Genomic DNA, 14,701 nt, shown 5'->3' with positions numbered 1-14,701 from the left:
AGGCTCCCCCGTCCCTGGGATTCTCCAGGCAAGAATACTGGAGTGGGTTGCCATTTCCTTCTCCAATGCATGAAAGCAAAAAGTGAAAGTGAAGTTGCTCAGTCGTGTCCGACTTAGCGACCCCATGGACTGCAGCCTACCAGGCTCCTCCATCCATGGGATTTTCCAGGCAAGAGTACTGGAGTGGGGTCCCATTGCCTTCTCCGAGGCAAGTAGGTTTATCAGTACCATTTTTCTAAATCCCATGCGTATGCATATATATGATACTCATTTTTCTCTTTCTGACCCAATTCACTCTGTATATCAGGTTCTAGGTTCATCCACATCACTACAACTGACTCAAATCCGTTACTTTTTATGGCTGAGTAATATTCCATTGTGTATATGGGTGTGTCCTTCTTTAGTCAGTCAATTCAGTCGCTCTATCTCGTCTGACTCTTTGTGACCCCATGGACTGCAGCACGCCAGGCTTCCCTGTCTTTCACTATCTCCCGGAGTTTGCTCAAACTCATGTCCATTGAGTCGGTGATGCCATCCAACCATCTCATCCTCTGTCGTCCCCTTCTCCTCCCACCTTCAATCTTTTCCAGCATCAGGGTCTTTTCTAGTGACTCAGTTCTTCGCATCAGGTGGCCAAAGTATTGGAGCTTCAGCTTCAGCATCATTCCTTCCATTGAATATTCAGGACCGATTTTCTTTAGGATTGTCTGGTTTGATTGCCTTGCAGTCCAAGGAACTCTCAAGAGTCTTCTCTAACACCACAGTTCAAAAGCATCAATTCTTCAGCGCTCAGCTCTCTTTATAGTCCAGCTCTTACATCCATACATGACTACTGGAAAAACCATAGCTTTGACTAAACTGACCTTTGTTGGCAAAGTAATGTTTCTGCTTTTTAATATGCTGTCTAGGTTGGTCATAGCTTTTCTTCCAGGGAGTAAGTGTCTTTTAATTTCACAGCTGCAGTCATCATCTGCAGTGATTTTGAAGCCCAAGAAAATAAAGTCTCTCACTGTTTCCACTGTTTCCCCATCTATTTGCCATGAAATGATGGGACCAGATGCCATGGTCTTAGTTTTCTGAATGTGGAGTTTTAAGCCAACTTTTTCACTCTTTCACTTTCATCAAGAGGCTCTTTAGTTCTTCTTCGCTTTCTGACATGAGGGTGGTGGCATCTGTGTATCTGAGGTTATTGATATTTCTCCTGGCAATCTTGATTCAAGCTTGTGCTTCATTCAGCCCAGCATTTCACATGATGTACTCTGCATAGAAGTTTAATAAGCAAGATGAAAATATACCAGTCTGTTGTTCCATGTCCAGTTCTAACTGTTGCTTCTTGACATGCATACAGGTTTCTCAGGAGGCAAGTCAGGTGGTCTGGTATTCCAGTCTCTTTAAGAATTTCCCACAGTTTGCTGTGATCCACACAGTCAAAGGCTTTGACGTAGTCAATAAAGCAGATGTTTTTCTGGGACTTTCTTGCTTTTTTAGTGATCCAACAGATGTTGGCAATTTGATCTCTGGTTCCTCTGCTTTTTCTAAATCCAGCTTGAACATCTGGAAGTTCACGGTTCATATACCGTTGAAGCCTAGCTTGGAGAATTTTGAGCATTTCTTTGCTAGCGTGTGAGATGAGTGCACAGTAGTTTGAACATTCTTTGGCATTGCCTTTTTTTGGGATTGGAATGAAAACTGACCTTTCCCAATCCTGTGGCCACTGCTGTTTTCCAAATTTGCTGGCATATTGAGTGCAGCACTTTAACAGCATCGTCTTTTAGGATTTGAAATAGCTCAAATAGTGTTCTTCTTCAAAGGAGAAATTTGGACCCTGCGAGATCTGCAGTTGGGAAGAATACCACGTGAGCATGAAGGCTGAGGGTGGGGTGGTGTGTGTCCAGACCAGAAAGGTCAGAGGTCACCAGCAAACCACCAGCAGCCGGGAGAGAGGCCTGGAGCAGATCCTGCCTCATTGCGCTCAGGAGGCAACAGTCCTGCCCAGTCCTGCCCACACCTTGACCTTTGGCTTCCAGCTTCCCCGGGACAGCAGGACAACACATTTGTACTCTTGAAGCCACCCAGGTTTCAGGGCTTTGTTACGGCAGCCCCAGGAAGCGAGTACACCAAGACTCAGAAAACTTACTCAAGGTCAAGTTCTGAGGTCGAGGGCACAGCCAGGACTCAAAGCCTCCTGCCTGTCTCCCGAGTCCTGCTCGGTCCCTGCTGTGCCAAAGCCAAAGCACGAGGGAGATGGCGAGTGTGGACTGAAAACCAAATACTGGTGTGATTCCACTTACCCAGCTCAGCCCCCACATCCTGGCTTCCTGTGGCTTCAGTTTCAGTGGAATATTCCAGCTCCCTTCCACTCCCATGCCTGGATACCCATTACCCCCATATTAGCCGGGCACAGAGGTTGAAGAGGCTCCAGTGGCATGTACCAGGGTCTCTGGTTGTTACAGTGGGATTAACCGTGCACGTGGACTCTGTATATAAGGATACCCGGCAGGCCCATGTTGACAGGTATCTCCCCCAACCTCATTCTCAGCCTTCCATTCCCTAGGTCTGAAAAGTCTTCAATGTCTTTCTTCAAGAGTCCTTTATTAATACATTCTTTGGAGGGGGGCCACAGTCAACGGTTAAGAATGAGGGGACCCTCGGGGGCTTAGCCATGTTGCCTCAGGCTGGGCTGACAGCCTAGATGGGTTTCCCAGCGTGTGTCTGCATCCCACAGGACCGTACAAGCTCCTGTGGTGTAGAAGGGGGATTTGGCGGGGCACGGGGGGGGACTTCCCTGGTCATCTGTAGCTAAGACTCTGAGCTCCCAAGGGTTGGGGCCCAGGTTTGATCCCTGATCAGGGAACTAGATCCCACATGCCACAACTAAGAATTCTCATGCCTCAACTAAGACCTGGCACAGCCAAATAGATAAATATTTTTAGAAAATAGAGAAGAAGATGGGGGACTCGGGCGTTTGAAGTTTGGATGGGGAGAGGTTGGGGACAGTGTCACCTCTTTCCCAGTGGATCTGACGAGGCCTGGGAACCAGTCGTGCTCAGGAAATACCATTCTCTGGAATGTGGCTGCAGAAGGGGTCCAGCTGGTCCCTGTTTCTGTGGCTTAAATTAATATTGGCTCTCTCACTGTCTCATGGTCCCACAGGCTCGGGGGTAAGGAGACTCTTGCTTTTTGCATCCCTTGGCTTCTTCCTTTGTAAATTTGTCCCTTGCCCCACGTTACTGAAGCTGAAGAACTCTGGCCACCTGATGCGAAGAACTGACTCATTGGAAAAGCCTCTGATGCTGGGAAAGGTTGAGGGCAAGAGGACAAGAGAAGGGGACGACAGAGGCTGAGATGGTTGGATGGCATCACTGACTCAATGAACATGAGTTTGAACAAACTCCAGGAGACAGTGAAGGACAGGGGAGCCTGGTGTGCCACAGTCCATGGGGCCGCAAAGAACTGGACACGGCTGAGCGACTGAACAGCAACACTGTGTGTTAGACACTGAGCGAGACCCTGGGGGCACAGTGGTGAGCCAGATGGAGCCCTGCTTCCATACAGCTCACATCCTGATGAGGAAGGCAGACTATAGACAACTGCATGGATGATGCCGGGGAGGGCTGGGTGCTGGAGGATACACCAGGGCAGAGGAGACGGAGGGATGAGCGTGGGGCAAATGACATTGTGTGGAGATGAGCACAGGGGAGGGGGCAGGCCGTAAGGTACCTGGCGGAGGTGCTGCAGCCGGGGGTAACATGGGCCAGACTGGCCTGGGCTGATGCTCCCACACCACACCCTAGGTGCAGTAGACCTCCAACCCCTCTGCCCGGGCTGGTGCCCCCATCTGGTGACCAGTCACTCACACCAGCAAGATGCGGAGAGATCAACCAGGAGGCCAGCACGGAAAATTTCCTCACTCTCCCAAGCGGTGCTTTTGTCTTTTTAATTAATTGGAGAATAATTAGTTTATAATGTTGTGTTAGTTTCTGCTGTACAACACAGTGAATCAGCCATAAGTCTACATCTATCCCTCTTTTCTGGATTTCCTTCCCAAGTAGATCACAGCAGAGCACTGAGCTCCCTGTGCTGTACTCAGTTCTCATTAGCCATCTGTTTTATACATGATATACCAACAGTGTGTATATGTCAATCCCAACCTCCCAATTCTCCTGGGCAGTGTTAACCCACAGTGGTCAACAAGTCACTGACCCTGGACCTGACAGACCCTCGGGGTCAGGGTTCCCTCTACCGAAAGGGCACACAAAGCCCTGCCCAGCGGGTTCTCAGAACTGCAGATGGTGATAGATCGTGTGTTTCTGGCAACAAGGAAGGCTGAGAGGCGCTAGGAGGTACTGCTCTCTGGGCCTTCACCCCCACAGATTCTCAGGACTTCTGGAGAGCTTTCTGCCTGCAGGTAAAACCAGATACACCTTGTCTCTCCATGGGGTGTCAGTCATTAGTGATCTGAGACTTGTGCTGACTGATGCATGGCCACTGGCCACACATGGTTACCGAGCAGCGGCGATAGGACCAGTCTGAACTGAGACACACTGTAAGGATAAAATACGTGCTGGATGTTGAAGACAATACCAAAAACAAAGTGAACTATCTCATTAATAGAAATTATCTCATTTTAAAAATGTAAATTACATTACTTTTTAAACAAATATTTTTTTGATATGGACCATTTTAAAAGTTCTATTGAATTTGTTACAACATTGCTTCTGTTACACATCTTGATTTTTTGGCCACAGGGCAGGTGGGATTTTAATTCCTCGACCAGGGATTAAACCCACTCCCTCTGCATTGGCAGGTGAACTCTTAACTACGGGACCACCGGGGAAGTCCCTACATTACTTTTCTATTGATGGTATTTTGGATCTGTTGGGTTCAATAAAATATGTTATAGAAATTAACGTCCCTTGTTTCTTTTTTCTTTTCAAATATGGCAGCTAAGAAATTTAAAGTTGTATATGTGGCTCCTTTATATTTCTGCAAGACATCACAGGTTTAAAGAGATTCACAACTTGTTTCCTGGAACCTGGCAAAATCCACTCCAGCCTTTCTTCACCTTATCAGAAAGCTCTTGTGTCTAATCTAAATCCCTGTGAAGGGAGTGTCCGATTCTTTATGATCCCATGGACTGTAGCCCACCAGGCTCCTCCATTCGTGGGATTTTCCAGGCAAGAATACTGGAGTAGGTTGCCATTGCCTTCTCCGTGAGATCTGCTTGACCCAGGATCGACCCCGAGTCTCTATTGTCTCCTGCACTGGCATTGGTAGGCAGGTTCTTTACTACTAGCATCATCTGTGCTGTACTTAGTCACTCAGTCATGTCCGTCTCTTTGAGACCCCATGGACTGTAGCCCGCCAGAGTCCTCCATTTGTGGGATTCTCCAGGCAAGAATCCTGGACGCAATTGTCACTTCCTTTTCCAGGGGATTTGCCCGACCCAGGGATTGAACCCAGGTCTCCCACATTGTGGGCAGACTCTTTATCGTCTGAGCCACCTGGGAATCCCTGTAGCTGTTTTCAAAATCCCCACTCTCTTGTCCAAGCCTCGGTAGACATGGAGATGAACTGGTTCCCACCTTCCTTGTGATAACCTTTGATGTCTTTACATATCTTTACACAGTTTCTTTTTAAGAAGAATCTGAGTAGTGCTGTTTCTTATCGCGGAGGTTAGAGATGGAGGTGGGGGAGAGTCCATCTAGCATTGTGAAGTCATCTAGTCAAACGCCCTGCCACATAAGGAAATTCCCAGGACATCCTCCTTAGAATGGTTATTCAGAGCTGGACAAACAGCTCCCTCGGGTCTGTGGAGGGTGAGGGCAGCCAGGTCTATTTCAGGCTTTCTCCTCCGGCCCTATCAGATCTACTCAAGACAGGCATGACGCTTTTTCCAGAATTCTCCTGTCCAGCAAGGGTCCCAGGAGGCTGGGCCAGTTTTGAAATTTTTCTTCCTACCTCCTGGAGATCAAACCAGTCAGTCCTAAAGGAAATCAGCCCTGAACATTCATTGGAAGGATTGATGCTGAGGCTGAAGCTCTAATACCTTGGCCACCTAATGTGAAAAGCCAACTCATTGGAAAAGATCCTGATGCTGGGAAAGACTGAGGGCAAGAAGAGAAGGCAGAGGCAGAGGATGAGATGGTTAGACAGTATCACCGACTCAGTGGACATAAGTCTGAAAAAATTCCTGGAGATAGTGAAGGACAAAGCCAGTCTATGGGGTGGCAAAGAGTTGGACATGACTGAGTGGCTAAATAACAACAATTTTCACCCCCAAAAGGGAGATATTCCAAAGGCTACCAGTCTAGGAACACTATTTACACTTCAGGCTAAGATACTTTCCTCGTGTTTCCTAGATGACAAAAAACAAGGTGTTAGGAGTTCCCTGGTGGCCCACTGGCTAGAATTCTGGGCTTCCACTGCCGAAGCCTGGGTTCAGTCCCTGGTCAGGGAATGGAGATCTCGTTAGCCTCGCAGGGCAAACAAAAAAACAAAACATAGCAATAAGAAAGACAACAAGAACAAGGCACAAAAAGGCAGAGTGCTCGTCTCCACTGATGAAGGCAGACTGAGCACGGGATGTGGGACTCAGATAAACTCGGTCATGTCTCCCAGCTCACTCACTAGCTGGGTGACTTTGGGTGAAGCGCTTCATCTTTCGCAATCACTTCCTCATCTGTAAAACTGAGCTAACGTGTCATCTGCAGAACGGCTGTGAAGTTTGAGTGAGAGGCATAACAGCAAACTGGCTAAGAGGGTTTGGAGGCCTGGGTTTACTTGTCTCTAAAATGAGGACCCTGTGGGTCCTTCCTCATCGTGTTGGGAGGGTGATGTGGGCTGGTTCATGGAAAGCTTGCAACTCCCTGTCCAACACACAGAGTTCTGGGTACCCACCTGCTGCTGTTTGGGAGGTGACGTTCATCTTCACGTGAGCACTCCTGTACACACACACACACACACACACACACACACACACACGCATACAGGCTCTGACCTAGAGGTTTCTCCCCTCTGCTCTCATAGCACAGCTGGGTCAAGCATCTCTTACCTTATTTCTCACACTATTTACAATTGTTTGCTTGTCCATCTTCCCACCAGATATTAGCCTTTATAAGGGCAGAGTCTTTTTCTTTTTTTTGGTCCCTTCTCTCTCCCTATTGTCCTTGCTGCCCCACCCCACCCCCACCCAACCCCAAGTCCTTTGCTTGCCTTTTATCTATGGGAAACTTTAGTCAAAAATAAGTTTAACCAGAGAAATGAGAAATGTGGAAACAAAGGAAAACAGTCAAAGGAGACCAAATAATAATGATGTAGTCATTAAACATAGTCAGGGACCTCTAGTTCCTTCTCAAGAGCTGTGGATAATATTCTGAGCTATATCCTATGAGCTGCTTAATAGATACTGAAACCCCAGGTGGAAGAAGTTAATTACATGACAACCAGATTGCACCCATGATTTGAGTTGCCACAATTCTGAGAACTGGCCTCAAAGAAATGGAAACAAACCGACTCGGGAACTGAAGCTTAACTGTACTGAAAACAATCAAGATGACGCCAGTCAGACCACTGAGGACCAATTTCAAGATGACGGTCAAAGCTGACTGTGCTGTTTCTGCATGGACCCCCCTCCCTCTGTCTATAAAAGCTCTTGCCCCACTGATTGCTAGTGGTTGGGGGAGCAGGCCTTTGGACAAACTTCCATTCTCCCAACTCTGCCCCCTAGTTGCAGGCATCTGAAATGAAGCAAACCTTCCTTTCCATCAGCCTGGCCTGTTTACTGGCTTTTGAGCGGCAAGTAGCTGGACCCTACACACGTTCCAGTAACATTTTTACAGACGGTCTGCCGACTGAATTGTCTGGCAGGACTCCAGGACCCAGGAGGAACTGTGCTACTCTTACCAAGGACTCAGGCGCTGGGACACCAGCTTGCTGAGCATCCCACCCTCTCTTTCCAGTTGCAGAATCTGCTGATGGCCATTGGCAGTCACTCCAGACCCCCTTTCCCTGGCACCATGGGACTCATTTGCCAGACCCTCTAACTGCCCCTCTCCCTGGGTTCTGCACTCCAATCTTGATCCTGTAAGTGCCCTCAAGGAATCTGGCAAAGATGTCCACCTCCCCTTGAACATCTTGGACATCACGTGCCTGATGGGGGTGAAAAGGGGGCTTGGAATCCTGCTTTGCCTTCCCTCTGGCTTCAGCCTGTCTCCCCCCAGCCCCACGTGCCCGTCTTGTGTTTAAGACTTCCTTTCCTGCTTCCGTTTCCCTCCAATTCCTCTTTCTCCTCGCCTAAGCTTTGGACCTGCCCGGGGTGGCAGGTGTCGCTCTAGTGATACTCCTGCTAAAGAAGCCACTGGTTACTGCCCAGGGAGCCTGTCGTGTTGTCTCGTGGCAGTGCTCAGTGGTCGTCCAGGGAAAGCGATGCTGGGCAAGGGGAAACCACGTGTCCTGATTCTGCCTTGGAGTCTGTACTATATTGGGATGCAGCAGCTTTCTTCCAGGGGGGCCTTTGGGAAGGTGCAGAGTATGTGTTGCTCGAGATTCCCCTGAGATGGGCGAGTCTATGAAGAGCCACGGAAACCACTAGACATAATGACAAGCAGGCTATAGCAATGAGTTATCCCAGGTAATGAGAAGAGAAAGTGGTGTCGTTCAGGGGACAGCCTGAACCAGGAGAGGCTTGGAGGTGGACGAGACGCAGGATGGTGAAGGGCTTGAGCAAGCAGGTCATCGGAGGATGGAGACGGGAGGCCAGTGCATCGCGGGAGGCCAGGAGTGGGTCTGGGCAGCCTGGGCAGAGGATGGTGGCTCTGACTTGGCAGCCCAGAGCAGCGGTGGGGCATTCTGAGGCATGGCAATGACAGGGGTCAGCTCTGCAGCCAGGCGGTGGAGATGAAGACTGAAGGTCACGGCTGGCTGCCCTGAGACTCCCCAAGGGGCCCTCAGCTCCCCAGCTTCCAGTCTCACAGTCCCCAGCCCTGCTTCATGCCCCAGCCTCCCACTTATGAGCCAGAACCCGGCCGAAGGAGAGGGAGGCTGCGGAGGGAGGGAGGACCCAGGAGTGGCTCTGAGCCTCTGTGCTGGGATCCATTCGTGTCCTGAAGCTGGTGGCACCCAGCAGAGCACAGGGTGTCCTGGGGAGGGGTGCAGGATGAGGGCGGGCAGGCTCCAACCCTGCCTCTCTCTTGGATCTGAGAGAGGAGGTCCTTAAGATGGGCCCAGGCACCAGGGGCATCACCCCCAGAGGCTTTGGAGAACTCCACATCTGTGAGTGGATGTGGGAGGGCCGGGGTAGGGGTGATGCCTGTGATGTGGGCTGGTTGGGCTGAGGATGGCTTTGAAGAATCCTTAGAACCAGGAGGACCTGTGGAGCCCCATGGCCCAGTGGGATTCAGGAATTCCAGAAGCCTGGCCTCTGCATCTCTGACTTGTGACGGACCAGATGGCCCGACAGCGCCACCTGCAGGAAGGAGGCCGCTATTCAGAGAGCAGAGCAGGAGGGTGGAGGCTGGAGTGGAGGTCCCGAGGGAGGCCGGCAGCCTGCCTTCGGAGAAGGGGGCTGGGTCTGTAAGGCAGGCATCTGTGAAACGCTCCTTATGCCTCTGCTCCTCGGGCTTCAGCTTCTGGCCAGAGAGGATGAGGTTTTCTCCTCTCTCCCATCCCCCTAAAACTTCACATTAACCCTCTAAGTGTCCCCTGGGCTTCTCTTGCTGGGGTGACAAAACTCAGGCCTGATGGGCAAGTGGCCCAAGAAGCAGGATAACCGCAGGGCCCTGGAGCCCAGGGTGCACCAGGAGGGCAGGGACCACCTGACTGTGTGGCTTGGAGCCAGTCACCTCTCCCTGGGCCTCAGCTTACCATCCAAACCCTTGTTTCCTCCTCTGACATGTCGGGATCAAAGGCAAGGAAGGGGCCTCCTCTTCCAGCTCCCATTCCTAATCCAGAGCGAGGAGAACAGGCCCATCCCTGAACCCCACACTGCCCTGGAGCCTTCACCCCCTGGCTCCGGGCCTCCCCACCGACCCCACACCATGGGGGGAGGGCGGCCAGGATAAGGACCGTGGTGTAGAATTGTCGATTTGGATCTGGAAGGAACTTTGGAAATGCTGTATATTCTTTTTAACTGAGATGACTTTCACATGACATGGACCATCTTAAAGTTTATCATCCAGAGGCATCTCATTCATTTGTCTTGTGCAGCCAGCATGTCTGTGTAGTTCCAAAACATTCTCATCCTCCAAGAGAAAACCCCACACCTCCGTGAAGCACTCAGCACCCTCCCCAGCACCTAGCCCCATTGATTCATCTTTGTCTGTAAGGAACTGCCTATTCTGGACACTTTCTAGAAATTGAATTGAATGGTATGCTCCCATTTGTGCCTGGCGTCTCCCGCTCAGTGTTGAAAGTTCATCCACACTGCTGCCTGTGTCAGTGCTTGATGCCTTAGACTGAATCATCTTCCACTCTTTTATTTCTCTGATTCTATAGATAATGATTGACAGTTGCAGGTATGGAGGTCACTTTGCAGGTTTGCCACTTGTTTCTTTTATTTATTCCACTTATTTCTTTAATCTATTTTTAAAAGTTATTTATTTATATTTATTTTTGGCTGTGCCGGGTTTTCGTTGCTGCGTGGTTCCCTCTAGTTGTGGTGAGTGGGGGTTACTCCCTAGTTGCAGCGTGCTGGCTTCTCGTTACAGTGGCTTCTCTCATTGCAGAACACAGGCTCTAGGGCCTATAGGCGTCTGTATGTGGCACGGGGGCTTTAGTGGTTGCAGCTCCCGGGCTCTAGAGCACAGGCTCAATGATTGTGGCACACAAGCGTAGTTGCTCTGAGACATGTGGGATCTTCCCGGACCAGGGATCAAACCTGTGTCTCCTGCCTTAACAGGCAGATTCTTAACCACTGAGTCACCAGGGAAGCCCTATTCCACTTATTTTTGCCCTAGTGGTTCCCACTGTGCGGAGAAGGAAGCTGAGAGCCCAGGGGGAACAAGGACCCTGTCAGAGGGTGCTCGTCTGGTGAGCGGCTAGACCAGGGCTGGAACCCTGGTGATATTTGATTCCCAGGTGCCTCCTGATTCCCACGGGCTCAAGACAAGTGGGCAAAGAGGGCAGGGGGCAGAGAAGCCTGGAGAAACCAGCTGGGGAAGGTCACTGACGTGGGGGTATGACATGGGCGAGGGGAGGGGAGGTGGGCCCCTGCTGCAGCTTCTCCCTCTCCAGCCCCTCCTGCCCACTTTCCACCCAGCCGGTCAGCACCCTTCTGACCCATGCGCTTTGCCTGCCTCCGCTTGAGGTCCCTTGTCTCCACCTTCCTCCCCCACCTCCAGTGTGAAAGCTGAGGCCCTGGGGTGAGCACGGGCCCTAAGGTGTGGCTCTGGGGCAACTGCTGCCACTTTTACCTTAAATCTCCACTTTGTTCCTGTCCTTCTGCCGAGGCCTGGTCAGCCTTCCTCAGACCCAATTCTCCCTCCTCCAGCACAGCCTTGGGCTGACCTCTGCTCCCCCAAACTCTGTGTGGGACCCACAACCCAGCAGGGTGCCTTCCGGGCTCTGTCCAGACTTCACGTGGTCCAGGGAGGGCTGGAATAGAGGTTGTTTTTGCCTAAGAAGCTTCCTGTGTCCTGACCAATCCCAGTCTTGCTCCAAATGGGCTTTGAGAGTGGAGATAACTCATCATCCACATGCTCTCCCCACACCACACACATGTACACACACATACAGAGACACACAAGCACACATGGATACACACAGAGACACACACAACACACAAACACACAGAGATATACATACAGAGACACAGACACAGATATACACACAAAGACACACACAAACACACACAGATATATACACAGACACACACACACACAGACACATAGACACACACAGACACAGACACACATGCAAACACACACAGACATATGCACACAGACACACACACACAGACACACACATAGACCACAGACACACACACAGGCATACACACACACAGACACAGACATATACACACAGACACACATAGACATACGCACACAGACACACACACACAGACACACACATAGACCACAGACACACACACAGGCATACACACACACAGACACAGACATATACACACAGACACACATAGACATACGCACACAGACACACACACACAGACACACACATAGACCACAGACACACACACAGGCATACACACACACAGACACAGACATATACACACAGACACACATAGACATACGCACACAGACACACACACACAGACACACACATAGACCACAGACACACACACAGGCATACACACACACAGACACAGACATATACACACAGACACACATAGACATACGCACACAGACACACACACACAGACACACACATAGACCACAGACACACACACAGGCATACACACACACAGACACAGACATATACACACAGACACAGACACAGACATATATAACAGACACACAGACACACATAGACATACACACACAGACACACACACAGACATATACACACAAACACAGACACAGACACACAGATACAGACATACACAGAGACACACACACAGAGACACACACACACAGACACATGGACACAGACCACAGACACACACACAAAGACATACACACACACAGAGACACACACACAGACACACAGACACAGTCACACACAGAAACACAGACACACACACAGACACGCACAGACACACAGATACACACACAGACACACACACAGACATAGACACACACAGACACATAGACACAGACATACACATATAGACACACACACACAGACACACACAGACACGTGGACACAGACATACAGACACACACACAGGCACACACCGCTTCTCGCCAGGAACTGGATCCTCCTCTGCTCTCCCCAGTCCTCCCATCTGCCTTGAGTGGTCGCTCCAAGCAAGAGAGAACAGATTAGAATCTCAGTAGAGTCTCCAGAAGCTGGGGTACAGATGAAGCTGGGGAGGGTGGTGGAGAGGCTCTGTCTGCAGAAGCCTGAGTCCTCTGGCCGCTGAGACTTCCTGCTGAAGGTCCTCGGGTTGAGACACCACAGCTGGGGGCTCTGTGTGCCCACCATGGTGCCACACACCTGGAGGCTTCTACAGGTGTCCAGGTCTCCTTCTCACTGAGGTTCTGCCAGAACGGGCCCTGGAGGGACAGTGGAGGGGCAAGGCCACCCGGCTCTCCAGCAGGGTTTGGTAGTTCCTCACCAGGTCCTGGCTCAGAGGCGCGCTGGGCAGCAAGGCCAGCCTGGCCGCCTGCTCCCGGTAGTGAGGCAGCGGGTTCGGGCAGGGCCAGCTCCTGGCCAGATCATTGGGAAGAGGGTTGGGCATGAGCTGGAGGCCCCCAGGCTCATACCTCCCACCAGCTGAGAAGTGCCGGTACCTGTCGGGGGAAAGGTGCAGAGAGGACAGAGGTCAAAAGGGAGACTCGGGACAGGGCTGGGGAGGTGATGTTGCCAGCCATCAGCCCATGGGGACCCCTTCCAGCCCTCTGCCCACCTAGACCCGGACCTAAGCCCAGTGGCCTGCACCCTGCGTGTATGTTTTGACGTGAGGCTGGTGACATCATGCTATGTGGTTGGTAGTCTTCCACCCTGTGGTCTGTAAGGGACTCATTCAGATTCTAGCTATTTTTTAAGCCCTCCCGCCTCCTCCACCAATGCCATACTCCTTGTTCTCAACACCACAATTACAGAAGACCTTCCTGCTCTGACCCACCACGCTCTGGCCCTGATCTGCAGACGTGCAGTGTTCAGTTCTGCCTTGGGAAGTCCAATTTTCACACAACAGAGTTGAATACAGGGCTTCTCTGGTGGCTCAGTGGTAAAGAACCTGCCTGCTAATGCAGGAGGCGTTAAGAGTTGAAGGTTTGATCCCTGGGTCAGGAAGATTCCTTGGAGAAGGGCATGGCAATCCACTCCAGTATTCTTGCCTGGAGAATCCCATGGACAGAGGAGCCTGGGGGACTACAGTTCATGGAGTCGCAAAGAGTCAGACATGACTGAACAACTAACACTTTCACTCTGCCTCTGGCTCTTTCTGTTGATAATTGACGTCCTCACGACATCCACTGTCTGTCTCACACTTTGGGTACTTGGAGGGTGTGGGCTGGCATTGAGAGCCGTCTTTCCACATGTGTGCAGCGGTACCTGCCTTGCGGAAGCTCCTGGAGGGCAGGGACTGAATGACATGTCTCTGTATCCCCAGGGCCTGGCAGGTGTACAGCACACAGCTGGATCCCCTAAACTCCCCTTAAGTCATCAAGCCCCTCCTGTGCTGTGGTTCCCTGGCCTCCACCCCTCCCCTCCAGCTATGTTCAGACAAGAGTGTGGTTTTCAGGACCACGGGGGAGGGAAGGTAAAGCATCAGAAAGAGGAATGGAAGAGGGAGGGGTCACCTGGACACAGGTGGGCTCCCTGACGAGGGAGCTCCTCTTACTTCTTGGAGGCCTTGGGGGGAAGGATGTTGCCGTGGGTGTCGAGTGGGGGCGCCCTCACTTCACTCCTCAGCTTGAGCTTCTCCACCTCTTGGAGTTCCTTCATCGTCCTGAAGATCACCTGTTTCCTCCTGTTCACATCCAGGAAGATTGGAGTACAGGAGATGAAGGTCAGGAAGCTGTTTTGACCCAGCCAGGAGGGAGGGGGCACAGGGGGCTCTGCCGGGGGCCGGTGGTGG

At 51.1% G+C, this 14,701-nt stretch overlaps 1 protein-coding gene across 1 annotated transcript in view; it reads right to left on the bottom strand.

The window, feature by feature from the left end:
* Window positions 1–14,701, bottom strand: part of LOC104992348 (nuclear receptor-interacting protein 2-like) — a 27,189-nt gene that overhangs the window by 11,081 nt on the left and 1,407 nt on the right. Inside the window, 4 exon segments of the mRNA XM_010845209.1 lie at window positions 13,114–13,172; window positions 13,235–13,409; window positions 14,049–14,192; window positions 14,465–14,641. Coding sequence (XP_010843511.1) covers window positions 13,114–13,172; window positions 13,235–13,409; window positions 14,049–14,192; window positions 14,465–14,641 — 555 coding nt within the window.

The sequence above is a fragment of the Bison bison genome, unplaced genomic scaffold (assembly GCF_000754665.1).
Source record: "Bison bison bison isolate TAMUID 2011002044 unplaced genomic scaffold, Bison_UMD1.0 scf7180017864213, whole genome shotgun sequence".
In the NCBI taxonomy this organism is placed as follows: Eukaryota; Metazoa; Chordata; class Mammalia; order Artiodactyla; family Bovidae; genus Bison; species Bison bison.
Note: the sequence above shows the minus strand (reverse complement) of the source record. Positions and strands in the feature narration are given on the sequence as shown.